The sequence below is a fragment of the Drosophila subpulchrella genome, chromosome X (assembly GCF_014743375.2).
Source record: "Drosophila subpulchrella strain 33 F10 #4 breed RU33 chromosome X, RU_Dsub_v1.1 Primary Assembly, whole genome shotgun sequence".
Classification (NCBI taxonomy): domain Eukaryota; kingdom Metazoa; phylum Arthropoda; class Insecta; order Diptera; family Drosophilidae; genus Drosophila; species Drosophila subpulchrella.
The window spans coordinates 9,651,433-9,666,449 of NC_050613.1; the positions used below are offsets into that span (position 1 = coordinate 9,651,433).

The window sequence follows — 15,017 nt, forward strand, 5'->3', positions numbered from 1 at the left end:
CCCTGATATTGATTGAAGAACCGCTCTTACCATGATGATAAGTAAATTCGCTGTCTGTTGCCTAGAAAACTAACCCAACTTATAGGGCACTTTCCTTGTTACCATGATAGGGTAGACCCATTCTTCCGCTTTTTATCCTCTGTGTAAGTGCATTGCACCGATCGTTTTAGCCGCCCATTCAATGATCATGGAGGTAATGATCGTTATTGGGTAGCTTAATGTAATGGCAACCGCAAGGTGTACCTCTACAAGGGGCCTAAAGTGTAAAGATGTTAATGGACCCGGACTTTGGACCCTACCGCCCAAGCCGATCTCCCCTCCAGATTCCGATTCTTCCCAAAGCGACGATGACGAGGTCTGGTCTTCCAGTCTTCAGTTGGCAACGACAATTCTTATCGCGAAGAAAGAGGGAGGGTAGCAGAAGAGAGGACCCATAAAGGCATTCCAACTATAAACGTAATCAAGAGTATTATAAAAAAAAAAATTGAATGACTTTAGAAAAACACAAGAAAGAGAGGAAAGAGTCCAGAGCGCGAAAGAGAGGGGCGTCTTACCGCTCCTCAGGATGTGCCCCCTGCCCCGGCGGAGGGGGCGTGGCATCTCTCAATCAGCATAAGTGCGAGCGAGATGGCCGAAGTGCAAAGTGCAGAAAGTGGCGTGATTCTTATTATTCATTCTCTCGCTTTTGATTGTTGAGAATGATATTTTGCGGGTATTATGCCGACTTCTCTGATCTCGTAGTGCATCACACTCTCTTGCGTTGCACTCTACTGATTAGAGTCTACGTCAGAGAATCGGATCTGGAGGTTATTCAGATAGATGGACCGAGGCCAATAAAGTTTTGCAGTTTCTATTATTTTTGTTTGAAGAAACTTTTTGCATCAAAAAATTTAAGTTTTCAAGTTGAGGAAAAAAGTTCAAAAAGGACATTTTCACACAAATTCGTCCTTTTCAATAAGTACTGAATGGGTTAAGAAATGTATTGTATCATTTAAACGGCATTTAAATTACCTTTCCATTGATACCAAAGTTAACAAGATGTAAGTTCAAATTATGAGTATATTTAACTTTTTTTTGTGAAAATACTTTTGACCACCCTTGTATATTTTTACATCTTCTTAAAGTTTGTAAATATCAATAGCAGTATTAAAAACGTGTAAAAATAATAAGAAAGACAAAAATTGTTTTAAAAAAAAGAAATCCTTAAAAATATATATTTTCCTATCTGTTGAAAGTTTGTAAAAAAAATTATTAGTATTAAAAACTTGTGCCTTAAGTAAGGATCAATATTTCACTAGCTAGTGTAAAAATCTATCTTGAGGTTTTTGACACTACACAGGTTTTAAATACAATGAAATCTTTTTGCGTCTGAGGAATTCTTCAATCAATCGAGCCGAAAATCGTGTTTTAAAACATAAATCCTTTGTAATATATATTTTCCTATCTTTTGAAAATTTGTAAATATCAATATAAGTATTTAAAGCTTGTGCCTTAGGTAACGATCAATAATTTAGTAAAAAGTGAAAAAAAAATCTATCGTGAGGTTTTCTTTAACACTTAACAAAATTAATATTCCTAGTTTAACAGGTAACTTTTATATTTTTCGCTTTTATTTAGGTCACGACAGTTAATAAAAGTACAAGGTAAAAATATTTAAAACATGACATTTGAGAAAACAAAACACGGGATTGTTTGGCAATTAAATGGAAGTAATTGCGGAAACAGGTATAAAAATCAATTGGGAACTGATCGATTGACGATTGCTGATAAAGCTAATGATGGCGCCTAATGGTCGCCGCTCCATGCCTCTTCCTCAGCCACCTGATCTCCCACTTCCACATGGCTGGCCTCGAACATTCGTTTGGCCCTGACTTTGTCGCTATCGTTATCGCCCAGTGGCGTCGATGGGGGGCACTAGGTGCTCCGAGGGCGGGGAGCAGAAGGAGGAGGAGGAGGTGGGTGCCTGCATCAGAGCGAGATCAAAGTGCGGCTGCTCGCAGAGCGTGAGACTCTGGCTGAGGCGTCGGGCGATCATTTGGACCATGTGCCTGGCCAGCGGCTGGACGGTCATCACGCGACGAAGGAGTGACCAGGCGGAGCTAATGAGGGAGCTGGCACAGTGATCCTGGTGATGATGCTCCCCCTGAGGCGCCGCATGTGGCTTTTCCTTTGGATGATTCTCCTGAGTCCTGTTGTTAGCCTCTGCTGGAAGACCCTGCTCCGGATTCCTAACATTCTTTTTTTGCTTCTCCCGCTGATTATTCTTGGATCGCCTTTGAGGCTTTTGCCTTCTATTCCTAGGCTTCTTATCCATCTGAACCTGAGGCTTCTTGTCCTGCTGATCCTGATCTTTAATAAGTTTCGGATTCAAGTGGTTCTTCTGTAGTTGCCTTGCTTTCTCCGCACGCACTTTTTCCCTCTCCTCCTGCTGATGGATCCAAACGATCATGCCCTTTTCCTTGACCCTTAATCCCTCCTTGAGCAGGCTATTCCGGTGCAGGAAGTGCAACGCATCATCGTATCCCTGCTGACAGAAGTTGGCCATGAAGTCCGCTCTGCCCGGCAACAAGATGCGTACCATGCGCCGCAAATTCCGCCTGGACAACCGGATGCACGTATTCGCCCAGTTGATATTCAGCTGCAGCAGATGGGGGTTCTGGTCCCGCGGGCATATATCACTATCCCCGCAAAAGGGACTCACGGTCACCGTGTGCTCGTCCAGCAGAGGCAGATTGTTGGAAAGGGCACCGTCCATGTAGCGAACTCCTCTCACCTGACAAGATATAGATAAGCAAATTGAACACCTGGGCTTCGACTTCGGATTAGAATTTCGATTCTAGGAAAATTGATTTTGATATGGACTATGGTCACCTTCACTCTACTAGTTGCCTACACAGAAAATAAAAAAGGGTTTTATCCAACTAGGCTATATTTTTAAATACACTTTTTAAGAGGTATGTTGTGCATAGGTATGTAATATATTATAAAAGGATTCTTTAAGCATTTTTGATAAAAAAACAAAGATCAAAACCAAGCAAACCAATCAAGAGGATATGAAAATACGTGTTTTATCAAATTAAAAAACGTTTTTTCAATATACTTTTTCATAGGTGAAATACCAAGATAATATACAGATATTTACAAAAAAGGAATTACAAAATGAATATAAAAATGTAATTCTAAATTTAAAGTCTTTTTAACATTCCTTTTTAAAGATTGAATACCAATAAACTATACAGATATTAAAAAAAAATGGTAATACCAAATGTACATTCTTATATGAAATACATATTAAAAACTATTTGTTATATGTAACTTTATGGTATTACGGATTATGCTAGCATGTGTAATGAAATTTGATAATTTAATATAAGTAATAATTAATATGTACATTTAAAAATATAGTCTTTCGAAACTTAGTAATTCCATGTTATCCTATGAGATTCAAAAATATCTTTGTTATTTTCTGAGTGGTGTTTAGAATCTTTAAATTGTTTGAAGACTTGAAGAAGAACCAACCTGCGGAGGCACCAGGCCGGAGAGTCCGGGAATGAAGCAGGAGCACATGAGGGCCTGGAGGAGCTCCTGCCGGGAGCTGAACTCCGACATGACCACATTGCGGCGATCGCTGACGCGAGTGAGCGAGATGTGGAGTCGTCCGCTGACCCGCCGATGGGCATCCTCCGGCAGGCCGCGCTGGATCCCCTCCAGAAGGCACTCCGGCAGATTGAACCACGGACTGAAGGCGCCCAGCGAGTGGCGACGCGTCTCCTGGACAACCCGCAGGAAGTCCCTGGCCATGCACTCCATGGGGAGGTCGCAGATCAGGCAGCAGGCGGCCAAGGCTCCGGCGGATGCGCCGGCAATCCTCTCCAGCAGCAGTTGGGGGGCGTACTGGCGCAGGCAGACGGCCACGCCGACATGGTAGATTCCCAGGAACCCGCAGCCGGCGAAGGAGAGGCTCCTCCTGGTGCGGATCTTCATATTTTTGTGCTTAATCTCTTAAACCCCGTAAACACCTCTCCACGTGATCATCTAATGCCGTATAGCTATCTCTTTTCCGATTTATTGTTGACGTTTTCCTTTATTTTTCCAAGTTTTCTTTCGAGCTTAATTCTCGGCCTGGAAAGTGTGACCTTGTCAAATAGCGTTCTGTTCAAAAAATACTAATTAGGATGGTTCGAAAATTATGTTTAAACCTGTTTCTATGTTTTCAATTTATTTTTCCTCTTGTCCCTGCATACTATTTTTAAAGTGCGATATAAAGCCTCTTAATTTTCATATTATTCCTTTCAATTGTGTAAGTTCGTTTTAATAGAGCCGCGATTTTTATTTTACTTGACTAGCTTAGAAATTAATATTCTATATTAATTTATATATATACCTTTTTAATTAAGGTAATTAATAAGCGCATTTCTTAGGTCACTCATTACTTGCTTAATTTTTTCAATCTCTTCCTAATTTAAATATTTTAATAAAAAACCATACTATTTTGGATGTTTTCTGACATGTTTTTATCTATATGAAAATGTGTATAGCCCATTATAACTTTTCAGGCAGAATTTAATTTTTTCATTCAAATTTGCCGCCCATTACGGAATTCCGTTATATTTGGTGTTGCCAGATCTTGCTTCCATAATGTAGCTAAAACCTCTAGCTATAAGGAATACATACATACATAAAAAGTTGTAAAGTTTTTCTTTTTATTTATTTAAATTATTAAAATATGCTTTCTCGAGTTTTTGAAATTTATTTGAAGCTTTTAAATAGTTAATTATATAGTTGAATTTTTTTTAGAGAAGTGCTATTAAAAACAAAAAACCGACTAATGGCATCAGAAAGTAAAATTATTGTTTCCATATCGGAATTCATTTATAATTTGTATGATTATTTCTAGCAAATTTGGGAAAGAAACAAATGTTCTGCACACCTTACTAAATTAGGTCGAATCTGGCTACAAAAAATAGCTGACTTGGCAACGCTGAGTGTGACCAGTCGGCTGGATTCTCCATTCAGCACGCCCTACGGCCACACTGCGTGTTTGAGCATTTTGTATTTTTTAATTTTAGGCCAAGCAGCTCACAATGCAAGCGGTAAGATAAAAGCCGGCTAAATTTAGCCTCAGTTACTCATTACTTTGTGCGTCACTCCGTGCAGATCTGGCGAGGAATGCCGGGGCTGGTCGTCCTGCTCCTCGCAGGACTTCTGTTGGGCCTCCAGGATGCGGAGGCCTATGACAAGGAGATGACCGTCTATGTGGACGCCGGCAAAACGGAGTGTTTTTACCATTCGGTGCGGCAGGGCGAGACCATTGACTTCGAGTACCAGGTGATCGACGGCGGACACGGCGACCTAGACATCAGCTTCACTCTGCTGGATCCCATCGGGCTGGTGATAGTCAGCGACTTCAAGAAGCCCGAGAATGTCCATCGCCACGAGGTGGCCAAGGAGGGCGACTATCGGTTTTGCTTAGACAACAGCTTCAGCATGTTCAACCGGAAGACGGTGTTCTTTGAGCTCATCGTGGAGCGGGAGGGCGAGGAGCTCCAGGGCGACACCCAGTGGAATGAGGTGGACGAGCTCACGGGGCTCTCCCGCGATGAGTACTACGACATGAAGGTGCAGGACATCATGGACTTCATTGGACGCATTCGTCTGCAGCTCAACAAGGTCCGCCAGCTGCAGGATGTCCTGCGGTCGCACGAGGCACGCGACCGCAATTTGGCCGAATCCAATTTCCAGAAGGTCAACCACTGGTCCATGCTGCAGATTAGCGCCATGATCGGTGTGGGCCTCATCCAGGTCTTTATGCTGCGCAGCATCTTCGCCACCGGCGGACGGATGCACGATCTGTGGCGCAAACTGGGCATTTGATGGGTCGGAGACCAGTGTCCAGTGTCGAGGAGAAGCCTCTACCAAAGATGTGCGTGCCGGAGTCGCGAGGATGCATTTATTGATCGAGTAGATGTCCCCCAAGTGAATGCCATCCGGCAGCGGGACCCCCTAGTTAGATTTTAATTTAAAACATAAAACTTGCCATCATCATCATCTGTAGTTTGTTAGTTTCTATATGCATATATGTATTTTCATGCATTATGTAGCCAAGAGGTAGTATTCCGTGTATTTATAGATATGCGGGTGTGTGCTTGTGATATACCCGGTGTGTTGTGTGTGTTTGAGGCGTTGTTAAACGAAAGCAATTGTATCATTAAGCCAGGAGGAGAGTTTGATATTAAATTTAAAGTTGCAGGAACCAGTGAAAAAAGGCGTTTTAACATGGGAGTTGGTTTACTGCTGAAAGGGTTTCCCACAAAAGGAGAACATTTGTAGGTTCTTTAAATGACTACAAAGTACTATACTATAAAAATGTTCTTAAAAGAGAACCTTATATATGGTTTTAGAAGGTTCTAAGCTTTTGAAGAAACCATTTTTGTGCCGAAAGTGCAAGAAAGATCCTGCGACACTTTGATCATTGACATTTTTTAATAACTAACGAACAGATCTTCCTTGTTCTACCTTTATCATAATTAAGAATATCTTGTTAGTCAAGGGTAATTATATTTTATTTTAAAACTAGTAATGAAATTTGAGGAAGCCAAAAAATAAATCATTGTTTTGTAGTAATTTTCCTAGGCAGCAAATACATTAACAGTTTAAAATCTAATGTACACTCCTATCTCATATTGTAGTGTTCTTTAAAATTGTCAAGTGGTTAGATAAAAATACAACATAGTTGGTTCGCTTTTGTATTCCAATTATCTTTTTAAGCTGAACACAGAAATTGCATTAGTGAACTACACTGAAAATTTCTATCGTTTGATTGCTTGAATGTGGAAATATTTGAAACATTATAAAAGCTACATACATTTTTTTAAAAAAAAACCTCTATTTTTGATACAAAAAACCTTTTTCAAAGAGGAATACATTTTTTTTAGCAAAGGTAATCGAATATTTTAAGTTTTGATCAAGGAAAAAGCTTGTACAACTTTTAAGAGGCGGTTTTTAAGTTTCCTTCACTTGAAGTTCAAGTCTTGAACATTATATTATTAGTAAATTCTAACAGATATCTCAATTTTTTAATGAAAAATCGTTATTTATAACGATTTGATTATTTTTTTATCGATTCCACATAAATCATGTTTAAATAGGGATTTTATAGACCAGTTTCTTAAGATTCTGTTGTCAATTTAAAGTTTTCGCAGTTTCAAGCGCAATATCTTGTGGAGTACTTCCCAGTTCTACCTTTAATCGATGGTTTGGGGAGCAATCAACCTGCATTTCCATTTTCCACATTTGTAAGACTTATTACGACTCCAAAATAATGATTACAACCTCCATAAAGCTCCCCCACCAGAATCCATTCTAAACAGAATCCCTTTTCAAGGTTCGCTCGACCGGGAGAAGAAATGGCCAATAGATATGCATTGTTGCTAGCAAGGAGTTGTTAATTTCCATTTCCGCTGAAAACTAACTCTTGTCAATGGAATTTCTTCCTTCTACGACACTTTTGTCATATACACTTCTCATACTGGATTCCTTCACCTAGATCCATTTTCAAATCGATGTTCTCTCCAAGATCCACTAGACAATCGTCGGTTTTTCGAACAGTTTATCAATCGTTTAATGGCTAATAAAAAAAAAATGGTTAGCAGATCCGCATTATTACTAGCATGGAGTTGTTTATTGACATTTCCGCTGGAAACTAGCTTGCAACATGGGGCAATGGCAGTGGATCCGCGGCCAGAGGCGTCTCCTGGTGTAGTGTAGAAGGGTTTTCTTTTAAAGGGGAGTGCGAGGGTGTATCTAGCTTAGCCTAGGCGGCCTTGTTGAGGCGCTTCTGGCGCTCCAGCAGCCGGCGCTCCCGCTCGAACTCCTTCATGCGGAGGACGTAGTCCTCGTACTCGCAGGTGAGGTACTCGTGCTTCTGGTGGGCGCACTTGTACACAAACGGGAAGGTGTCCGTGCGGCAGGCCTGGTAGGCGATGGCCAGGTGGGCGCAGTAGTCGCGGGCGTCCAGCGGCAGCTTGGCGGACTCCATCTCCTCCTGGGTGGCGATCATCACACGCTCCTTGCGCGACTTGAAGCCCAGCATTGGGTCAAAGGTGGTCACCACATCCGGGCCGGGCATCACGTCCGGTTTCAGGTAGTGCTGCAGCGCGTTGCCCATCCTGCTGGCATGGAAAAAACGTTTTAGTACCCTCGCAAATCCACGAAATTCGCACAATTAAATTACGTAAAATGTTTTTCTTCGATTTCGGTTGCGGTGCAGCTGTCAAAGCTCTTCTTCTTCCTGCCCCTGTTGTTTTTGTTGCAAGTGACAGCTGCTGGCCAGGGTTGCCAGCTCGCGGGCCCGTCAGCGTTTTACAGCACTGACCAGAGAACAGCTGATTGCTATAAGCTGTCGTCTGTCATGTATTATTTTGAAAAGTTAACTTTTCTAACGGAACTTTTGGGAAAACTAAATGTCGTTTTGGAATTAAATCAATAAATGAAAGTTAAGGGAAAACTTTTGGTGTTAAGTAAATAAATGAAAGTTAGGGAAAAACTCTCAAATTCTTTTTCGAATACATATAAATATAAGTATCAATCAAATGGAAATAACCATTAACGATATTTTTTATATCCGCATAAAATGTACATCTCTCAGTAATAACTTTATTTATTTATTTATAAAGAGCTATCTTAAAAGTAGAGCAACTAAGGCTTACGGCTCGAATAACTTAATTTAAAATCTTTAATTTTATTGAATATTATGTGTCGTTCTGCAATTGGCAGGTAAAAAGAGTTGACTATAATTCTATGAGAATTCTTAAAAAACATGTACAAAATTATTTTAAATAAATAAAATAAGATTGCAGCTCGACCTAGAAAATGTGTAGAATTCGGAGTTTAGGCGACTTAGCGGGTCTTCGTTTAGGCTTTTCTGTTTAGCTACACATCGCATAAATGTAAATACAAGAAAAGGATACGAAAAATGTATTAAAATGCCATCCTCTGAAAAACGTATAAGTTTAAAAACAAAATTTTCCTTTTGTATTTAAAAGCTGAGTGCAATTTTAACAAACAACTTGCAGTTACAATTTAAAACTGGTTGGTATATGAGGACAATATGATTCAATGCAAAGTTTCTTGATTGGACGGAATAAGAAAATCAGTTTTAAAAAACAGGACACTCGCTTTCCAACACTGTTACCGGCCAGCTGAGCGTCCTCTCTCGCAGGAAGCGGCAAGAAGCAGAGCGGACAAGAACAACAACACGGCGGTGTGAAGGAGAGGGCCGAAAGTTTCAGTACTCTCGTTTCCATTGTACCGTTGCGTTGTCGTACGGTGTGTGTGTTTTTTTTTTTTGCGTGAAAGTGACAAAAGCAAATGACAAATGGCAAAAACAAAGCGCACTAAAAACGCCAGACGATGCCCGTCAAAATAGTTAATTTCTAGTTGTTAATTCATAGTTTGTTTAATAACCGCTGTGCAATATAAATCATTAGCCAAAACGAGAGAGAGCGAGTGGAAGAGAGGCCAACGTTGTAACGGTAGACGGTGACGGTAACGGTAACGGTAACGGTGCATTAGAATATATAGAAAATATCGATTGGAGCACTGGATCCAACGGGAAATCGGCCCAAAATGGTGGGTCTGCTAAATCCGCTCAAGTATGGCGACCATTTCTACGAGCTGTACACGAACAGCACGCGCAGGTAATCCCCGCCAGCATCTGGGTGCCTACATATATGTCCCGGAGTCTCCATGGCTCAACCCCTTGCATCCCGTACATCCCATACAGCCCACACATCCCGTCCATCCAACCGGGGTGGAAAAATCGATCGCTGCACTCGGCTTCGGCTGCCAATCTGGGTCTTCAACCCCTACGCATTCGCATTCTCTCTCCGATGTCGTTTGGCACCCCCCCCGGTTTTTGGGGGTTGAAACGGGCGGAAGTGGACAGTCCTGCGCCGAACAGCTGAGCGCCGCTCGAAATCAGCTGATTGGCGAGAGCACCGCGACCTGCATTAACCCACTGATGGCCCACGGGGGTGGCGGTGCGGTGCTGGGAATTTCACCACCCGTTGTACCGCCAAAAAAAACATTCTCCAGGGGGAAACCATATCAAACGCTCAGGAAATATATCTTTTTTTTCACGAATTGAGTGTTTTATCATGCATAATCCTTAAGAAAAAATTGATAGATGGTTGAATAGTTACCAAGAAATGCAAAATCAATTTTACATTGCAATATAGATGTCACCACAGTTTTAGCCCTTAATTTATATAAATAATGCACCATTTAAAATCAATCAGAATACTGTTAGGAAGATCCCTTACCCAAAATAGTAGATTGCAAAAAGTATTCAATATATATCAACAATTGAAGATTAAGACTGTCGAGACCTATTTTTCCATCCAAGTTCACTTTTACTTACTACTTAAGATCGTCCAGAAAAAACTTTACAGCTAAGTTTATTCGTACCTCTCAAACTTATAGTAACTATAGGATCGGCAAATCTAAATTTAAATTTAAAATATCCAAGAACATTACTTGATTAAATTTAAAAGGCAAACTCAAACTTACAAATTTTGTGGGAGAAGCATAGTTTTAATATGATAAAAAAATAACTTTTGAAAGAAATTATACAAAATATGCTCATCACCGTTTTAATGATTTATTTACAAGCTCTTAATTGAACACCTGGACCTCAATTAGTTGGCAAAATACCGACGCAGCTCAAGGAAATCGATTTTGCAGAAAACGTGTTAAAAGTTGTAATTGCCTTGAAACTTGTATGGGGGAAAATGTTTATAATTATAAATTGATTGCTGCAAAATTGGCCTAGAATATTTACACATGAATCAATTTTTATTTTAAATTTTTAATACAAGTTTATTAACAATAATCGGGTTTAGGACATTTGTTATTAAATTGTGTTTATTGAGATAAGAAAGAAAAAAGAAATGCTGGCTATTTCTTAAAAGTAATTAAATTGAGTAAACACCAAAGAAAGGTTAATGCATAGTTCGATTTTTTTTTTTAAATTTCTAAATTTTTATTTTTTCTTTTTTTTAGTTATATCGCTTATAATATAAACGAAATATCTTTGAGAAACCCACAATTGGGCATTATTTATGCAGGCATGTAGATGCTGAATAATTCAGCTTGCCCGCCCACACATATTTGAAGTAGTTTGCAAACTTTGAAGCCACACAGAGAAAATAAAATACGAAAAATGGGAATTTTTTGCATATCAATTTTGGTCCCTTATGTTGTCATATCATATTGATATTTTCGAACATATGAAATCGATGTTTTTAACATATTATTAGGGTATTCTTCATATCAGATTGATATGCGCACATATCAAATTTGTGACAAAACTGTTGTATTTTTAATATCAGTATGGTATTATTCAATATCAAACAAGTGCTTTTATATCAAACTGATATTCTTTCATATAAATTTGTAATTTTTTATATCAGATTAATATGTTTGTAATATAATATTGATATGAACTCGTATCAATTTGATATGAAAAATGTGATCTGTGTTTTATTCTCTGTGCAGTAATTGCTGCTTTGCGGGAAAGCACAAGTTGGGGAGCCGCACTTGGGAAGTGGCCATCAGTACTCGAAACCACCTGTCAGCTGAAGGATCCAAAGTTTCCGGATGCACACGGGCATTTCAGGTACATACTTCCCAAAGCTTGCACCCTTGCTGGCCGATATATGTGCAACTGGATTCCAAAAATAGCTCCCAGCATCCTGCACAAAAGCTTCCCGGTTGATAAGAGCCACTAAAGAGCAAAAAGCTTCCCTTGGCCAACAAAAACAAATGCAAATTCTCCGCCAGGTCCTCGACATATTAAGCTTGTTTGCCCTCTCAGTTAGTTGGAATGCGTTTTTGATTTATGACCTATAGTTCGAGTAGTGTCCCCCACAATTATTATTTTTTTTAAAAGTTTTCTTCATGTAAGTCAAGTCAATTAGTTTATATTTTAAAAGTGATTCGGGGCTCTAAGGATATACCGCGTTTTAAAAGATTCGAAAGTTCAAAATATTATGATTTTAACTCTTATCAACTTTTATTTAAAATTGTGTATCGTGATAGTTTTATAAATACCGCGTCACTAGCTTGAAGACTTAGATCAACTAGTTGTTTCACACAAAATTAAATAAACAACTGTTAAATAGTTTAATCCTTTAAGTTTAAGCTAAAAACATTTCTTGCAATTACTGCGTGGGAGTTAATGGATACACATTTTTTTAATTTTATAAAAAAAAAATATATTATATGTGCTGGAAAATACATATAAGTTTAATGTAATAGTCACTCTCTCTATCTCTGTAATATTAAAAAAAAATTTTTTTTTTATATTTTATAGTTATATATATTTTATTAAAACAGAAAGCACTTCATGAAATTATATTATATTTTACATACCACGATTATTTTATATATACCGCGTTAAAAGCTTAAAGATTTCACTCAAAATGCAAACACCTGTAATCCGCAATGTATCAATATTCCAAAGGTCAAGGGTTAAGCTTAATACATTTTTTTTCAATTACCAGCGTAGGAGTTAATAGATACACATTTCTTATCCAAATATACAAATCTGTTATAGGTGCTGGTAAATACATACAATGTATGTCGAACATGTTTAAAGCAATATAAAATTAAAGAAATACCAAATATTGTTATTACTTATTATTATTTATTCAATATATTTATTAATTTACTTGTGGATATTTATATTTTTGAGTATACCTACAAAAATAATACACTTCCCAAAAATATTTTTTGTAATAAGCTGTATCGTTGGCACTTAAATCTTTGAGATAAAAAATTTTGAGAATTGTATTTCAATAATATTTTGAATTACAATTAAACATCTGAAACTATTTTCAGTATTATACTTATTTTTTGTATGAATATTTTCATTAACCCACAGTTTTATGTCACTTTCAGAAAAATGCAACACGATCGTAAGGTGTTAACGAAGCGCAAAAGTCGGAAGGATAAATCGGCGGCAGCGATGGCCGCGGCAGCAGCAGCGGCTGTTCTGGAGGGGAATGTGGGAGCAGGTGGACTGGTGAATCCGCTGGATCCACCACTGGTCAAGGAACAACTAATGATCCTGCCCTCGTTTCCGGTGGCGCACATCGAACTAGATCCGAATGCGTCCAAGTTTGCGGTCTTTTCAGCGATCAGATCCACGGTTCTGGAGGCGGAGACGCGGTACTCCCTCTTCCAGGAGAGTGGGTCGGCCAGTGGTCAGTCCGGTTCGGGCCTGAAGAAGTGGAGCAATAATCTGAACTCCTCCTGCTGCATGATCTGCGCCCACAGCTGTATGATTAGCAATATTCTCGATTGCCCCTGTCATGTCCATTTGGGCATGCACGGTGCAGTGGGCCCGGGAAATGGAGCTCCTGGTGGGCCGGTGGGAGTGATTGTCGAGGGACGCGCACCGGCTCCGGTGCCAGTGGTGGTGGGTGGGCCGGGTATGCCGGCCGAGAAGCGGCCACGCCGGGATAGCGCCAACAGCGATGCGGACTCGGACACGGAGGAGCCCACCGAACGGGAGCCCGTCTACGCCACCGTGCCCCTGATTGTGGGCGCGGGGCTGCGAAGTCTCTTTGAGTTGATCGCCGATGCGCGACACGTTCATCCACTGTTGTGCACCAAGGCACTGAAGGCTCTGCTGGACGTCATCCAGGGCCAGCAGCCGGAGAGCTTCAAGCTCGAGCCGGAGGAGCTGATCAATCCGCTGTACGACCTGCTCCTCGATCTGGCCACCATGCCGGCGGCCCTTAACTCGGCCACGGGTGCGGAGGCCAACTGGTCGGCCATGGCCTGTGCCGCTCTCCTGGGACTCTGCATAGCCCGCGGCGACACGGGCAAAATGCTCAAGGCCATCGCCGCCATGCTGATGACACCGCGCCAGCTCTCCGCCCAGATTGTCCAGCTGCCGGTGGTCCTGGCCACGCTGCAGCACACGGTGGTCAGTGCCGCCCTGAACAAGCCCACAAGGCCGGACTTTCACAGCCACGGGGTGCCGCACAATTCCCTGATTGATGAGGTGAGTGCTGGAGGTTGCTACACAAAGAAAACATTTTAAAGTCTACGAAAGGATATGTTTTAAATGTATTTTTCATTAAAAAAACATTCTTTACTGGTCTTAAAACGGCTGAGATATATTGAACAATGTTCAAATGATGGATAAATCATAAAATTATATTGTTAAACAAGTGTTGTAAGCTGTGATTCAGACCCACCACCAACATATTCTTTACTGATTTAAGAAACGTTTTAGATAAATTACAAATTTTTTTAATTGGTTTGAACTTTTTGAAAAATCATAACTTTTTTTTGAAAATGATTGTAATCTTTTCTGGGAGCCTTCACACAAAGAGCTTTTAGCCCAAGAAAATCTAAAATTCATAACTACAACTTGTTTTATGAAATGAAAAATAATACTTGTTTAGTTCTAGAAAAAATGTTCAAATTTTGTGCCCTCTTTTGTTTCAGTTTCCCCTGAAGTTGCCGCCCTTGAGCACTGGTGCGCCCATCACCTCGCCAGCAATGGCCTGCGATGGAGTGTTTGTGTACCTACTGTATGGAGGTACCCTGCTGAAGATCGGCACTGGCTTTGGGGGATCCTACAAGGGGCACGTTTATGCCCAGAACGAGGACTTCAGCCACGAGCGGAGTGCCTGGCTGGGCTACAGTGGCGGGCAGCTCTACTTCCGGCGCACCTGTCGCCGGAGTGCAGGCGACCAGCTGCAAATGGTGGGCCTGGACACGCTGGCCATCAAGGCGATGAGTCCCCTGAGCATGCTGCATATGCGCGAGGGACTCAACTACGTGCTCTTCACGGACGACGACTCGCTGCACGCCATCTGCAGCAACCGCGATGTGAGTACCTGTATTTAAAAATATGTCTTATCCAAGCCCCCACTATAAAAGCAACCAAAGCACAACATTTTACGGTAAAAATTAATAGAATATGCGAATTATAATATTAA

At 40.5% G+C, this 15,017-nt stretch overlaps 4 protein-coding genes across 4 annotated transcripts in view; 2 read left to right on the forward strand and 2 right to left on the reverse strand.

The window, feature by feature from the left end:
- Nucleotides 1-1,588: 1,588 nt before the first annotated feature.
- On the reverse strand, nt 1,589-4,106 carry LOC119557651 (1-acylglycerol-3-phosphate O-acyltransferase Pnpla3). Its single transcript, XM_037870505.1, has 2 exons — nt 3,520-4,106; nt 1,589-2,773 (listed from the first exon to the last, which is right to left on the reverse strand). The coding sequence occupies exons 1-2, from the start codon at nt 3,982-3,984 to the stop codon at nt 1,886-1,888; spliced, it is 1,353 nt and encodes a 450-aa protein (XP_037726433.1). The 5' UTR covers nt 3,985-4,106; the 3' UTR covers nt 1,589-1,885.
- Nucleotides 4,107-5,000: 894 nt separating this feature from the next.
- LOC119557345 (transmembrane emp24 domain-containing protein 5) lies at nt 5,001-6,265 on the forward strand. Its single transcript, XM_037870082.1, has 2 exons — nt 5,001-5,093; nt 5,158-6,265. Exons 1-2 carry the CDS (start codon nt 5,085-5,087, stop codon nt 5,872-5,874), a joined length of 726 nt encoding a protein of 241 aa, XP_037726010.1. The 5' UTR covers nt 5,001-5,084; the 3' UTR covers nt 5,875-6,265.
- Nucleotides 6,266-7,645: 1,380 nt separating this feature from the next.
- Nucleotides 7,646-8,387, reverse strand: LOC119557346 (NADH dehydrogenase [ubiquinone] 1 beta subcomplex subunit 7). The gene is made up of 2 exons (XM_037870083.1): nt 8,234-8,387; nt 7,646-8,168 (listed from the first exon to the last, which is right to left on the reverse strand). Exon 2 carries the CDS (start codon nt 8,165-8,167, stop codon nt 7,814-7,816), a length of 354 nt encoding a protein of 117 aa, XP_037726011.1. The 5' UTR covers nt 8,168; nt 8,234-8,387; the 3' UTR covers nt 7,646-7,813.
- A 941-nt stretch (nt 8,388-9,328) lies between these two features.
- Nucleotides 9,329-15,017, forward strand: part of LOC119556431 (E3 ubiquitin-protein ligase highwire) — a 55,359-nt gene continuing 49,670 nt past the window's right edge. Inside the window, exons 1-3 of the mRNA XM_037868659.1 lie at nt 9,329-9,698; nt 12,961-14,071; nt 14,521-14,907. Of these exons, the coding sequence (XP_037724587.1) occupies nt 9,628-9,698; nt 12,961-14,071; nt 14,521-14,907 (1,569 nt within the window). The 5' untranslated portion in view covers nt 9,329-9,627. The remainder of the gene's footprint in view (nt 9,699-12,960; nt 14,072-14,520; nt 14,908-15,017) is intronic.

Excerpts from the sequence above, each read along its gene's own strand:
- LOC119557651 (XM_037870505.1), bottom strand. The coding sequence starts at position 3,984 with ATGAAGATCCGCACCAGGAGGAGCCTCTCCTTCGCCGGCTGCGGGTTC. Across the intron at positions 2,774-3,519 it reads CCGGCCTGGTGCCTCCGCAG|GTGAGAGGAGTTCGCTACAT; the intron begins GTTGGTTCTTCT and ends ATATCTTGTCAG.
- LOC119557346 (XM_037870083.1), bottom strand. The coding sequence starts at position 8,167 with ATGGGCAACGCGCTGCAGCACTACCTGAAACCGGACGTGATGCCCGGC.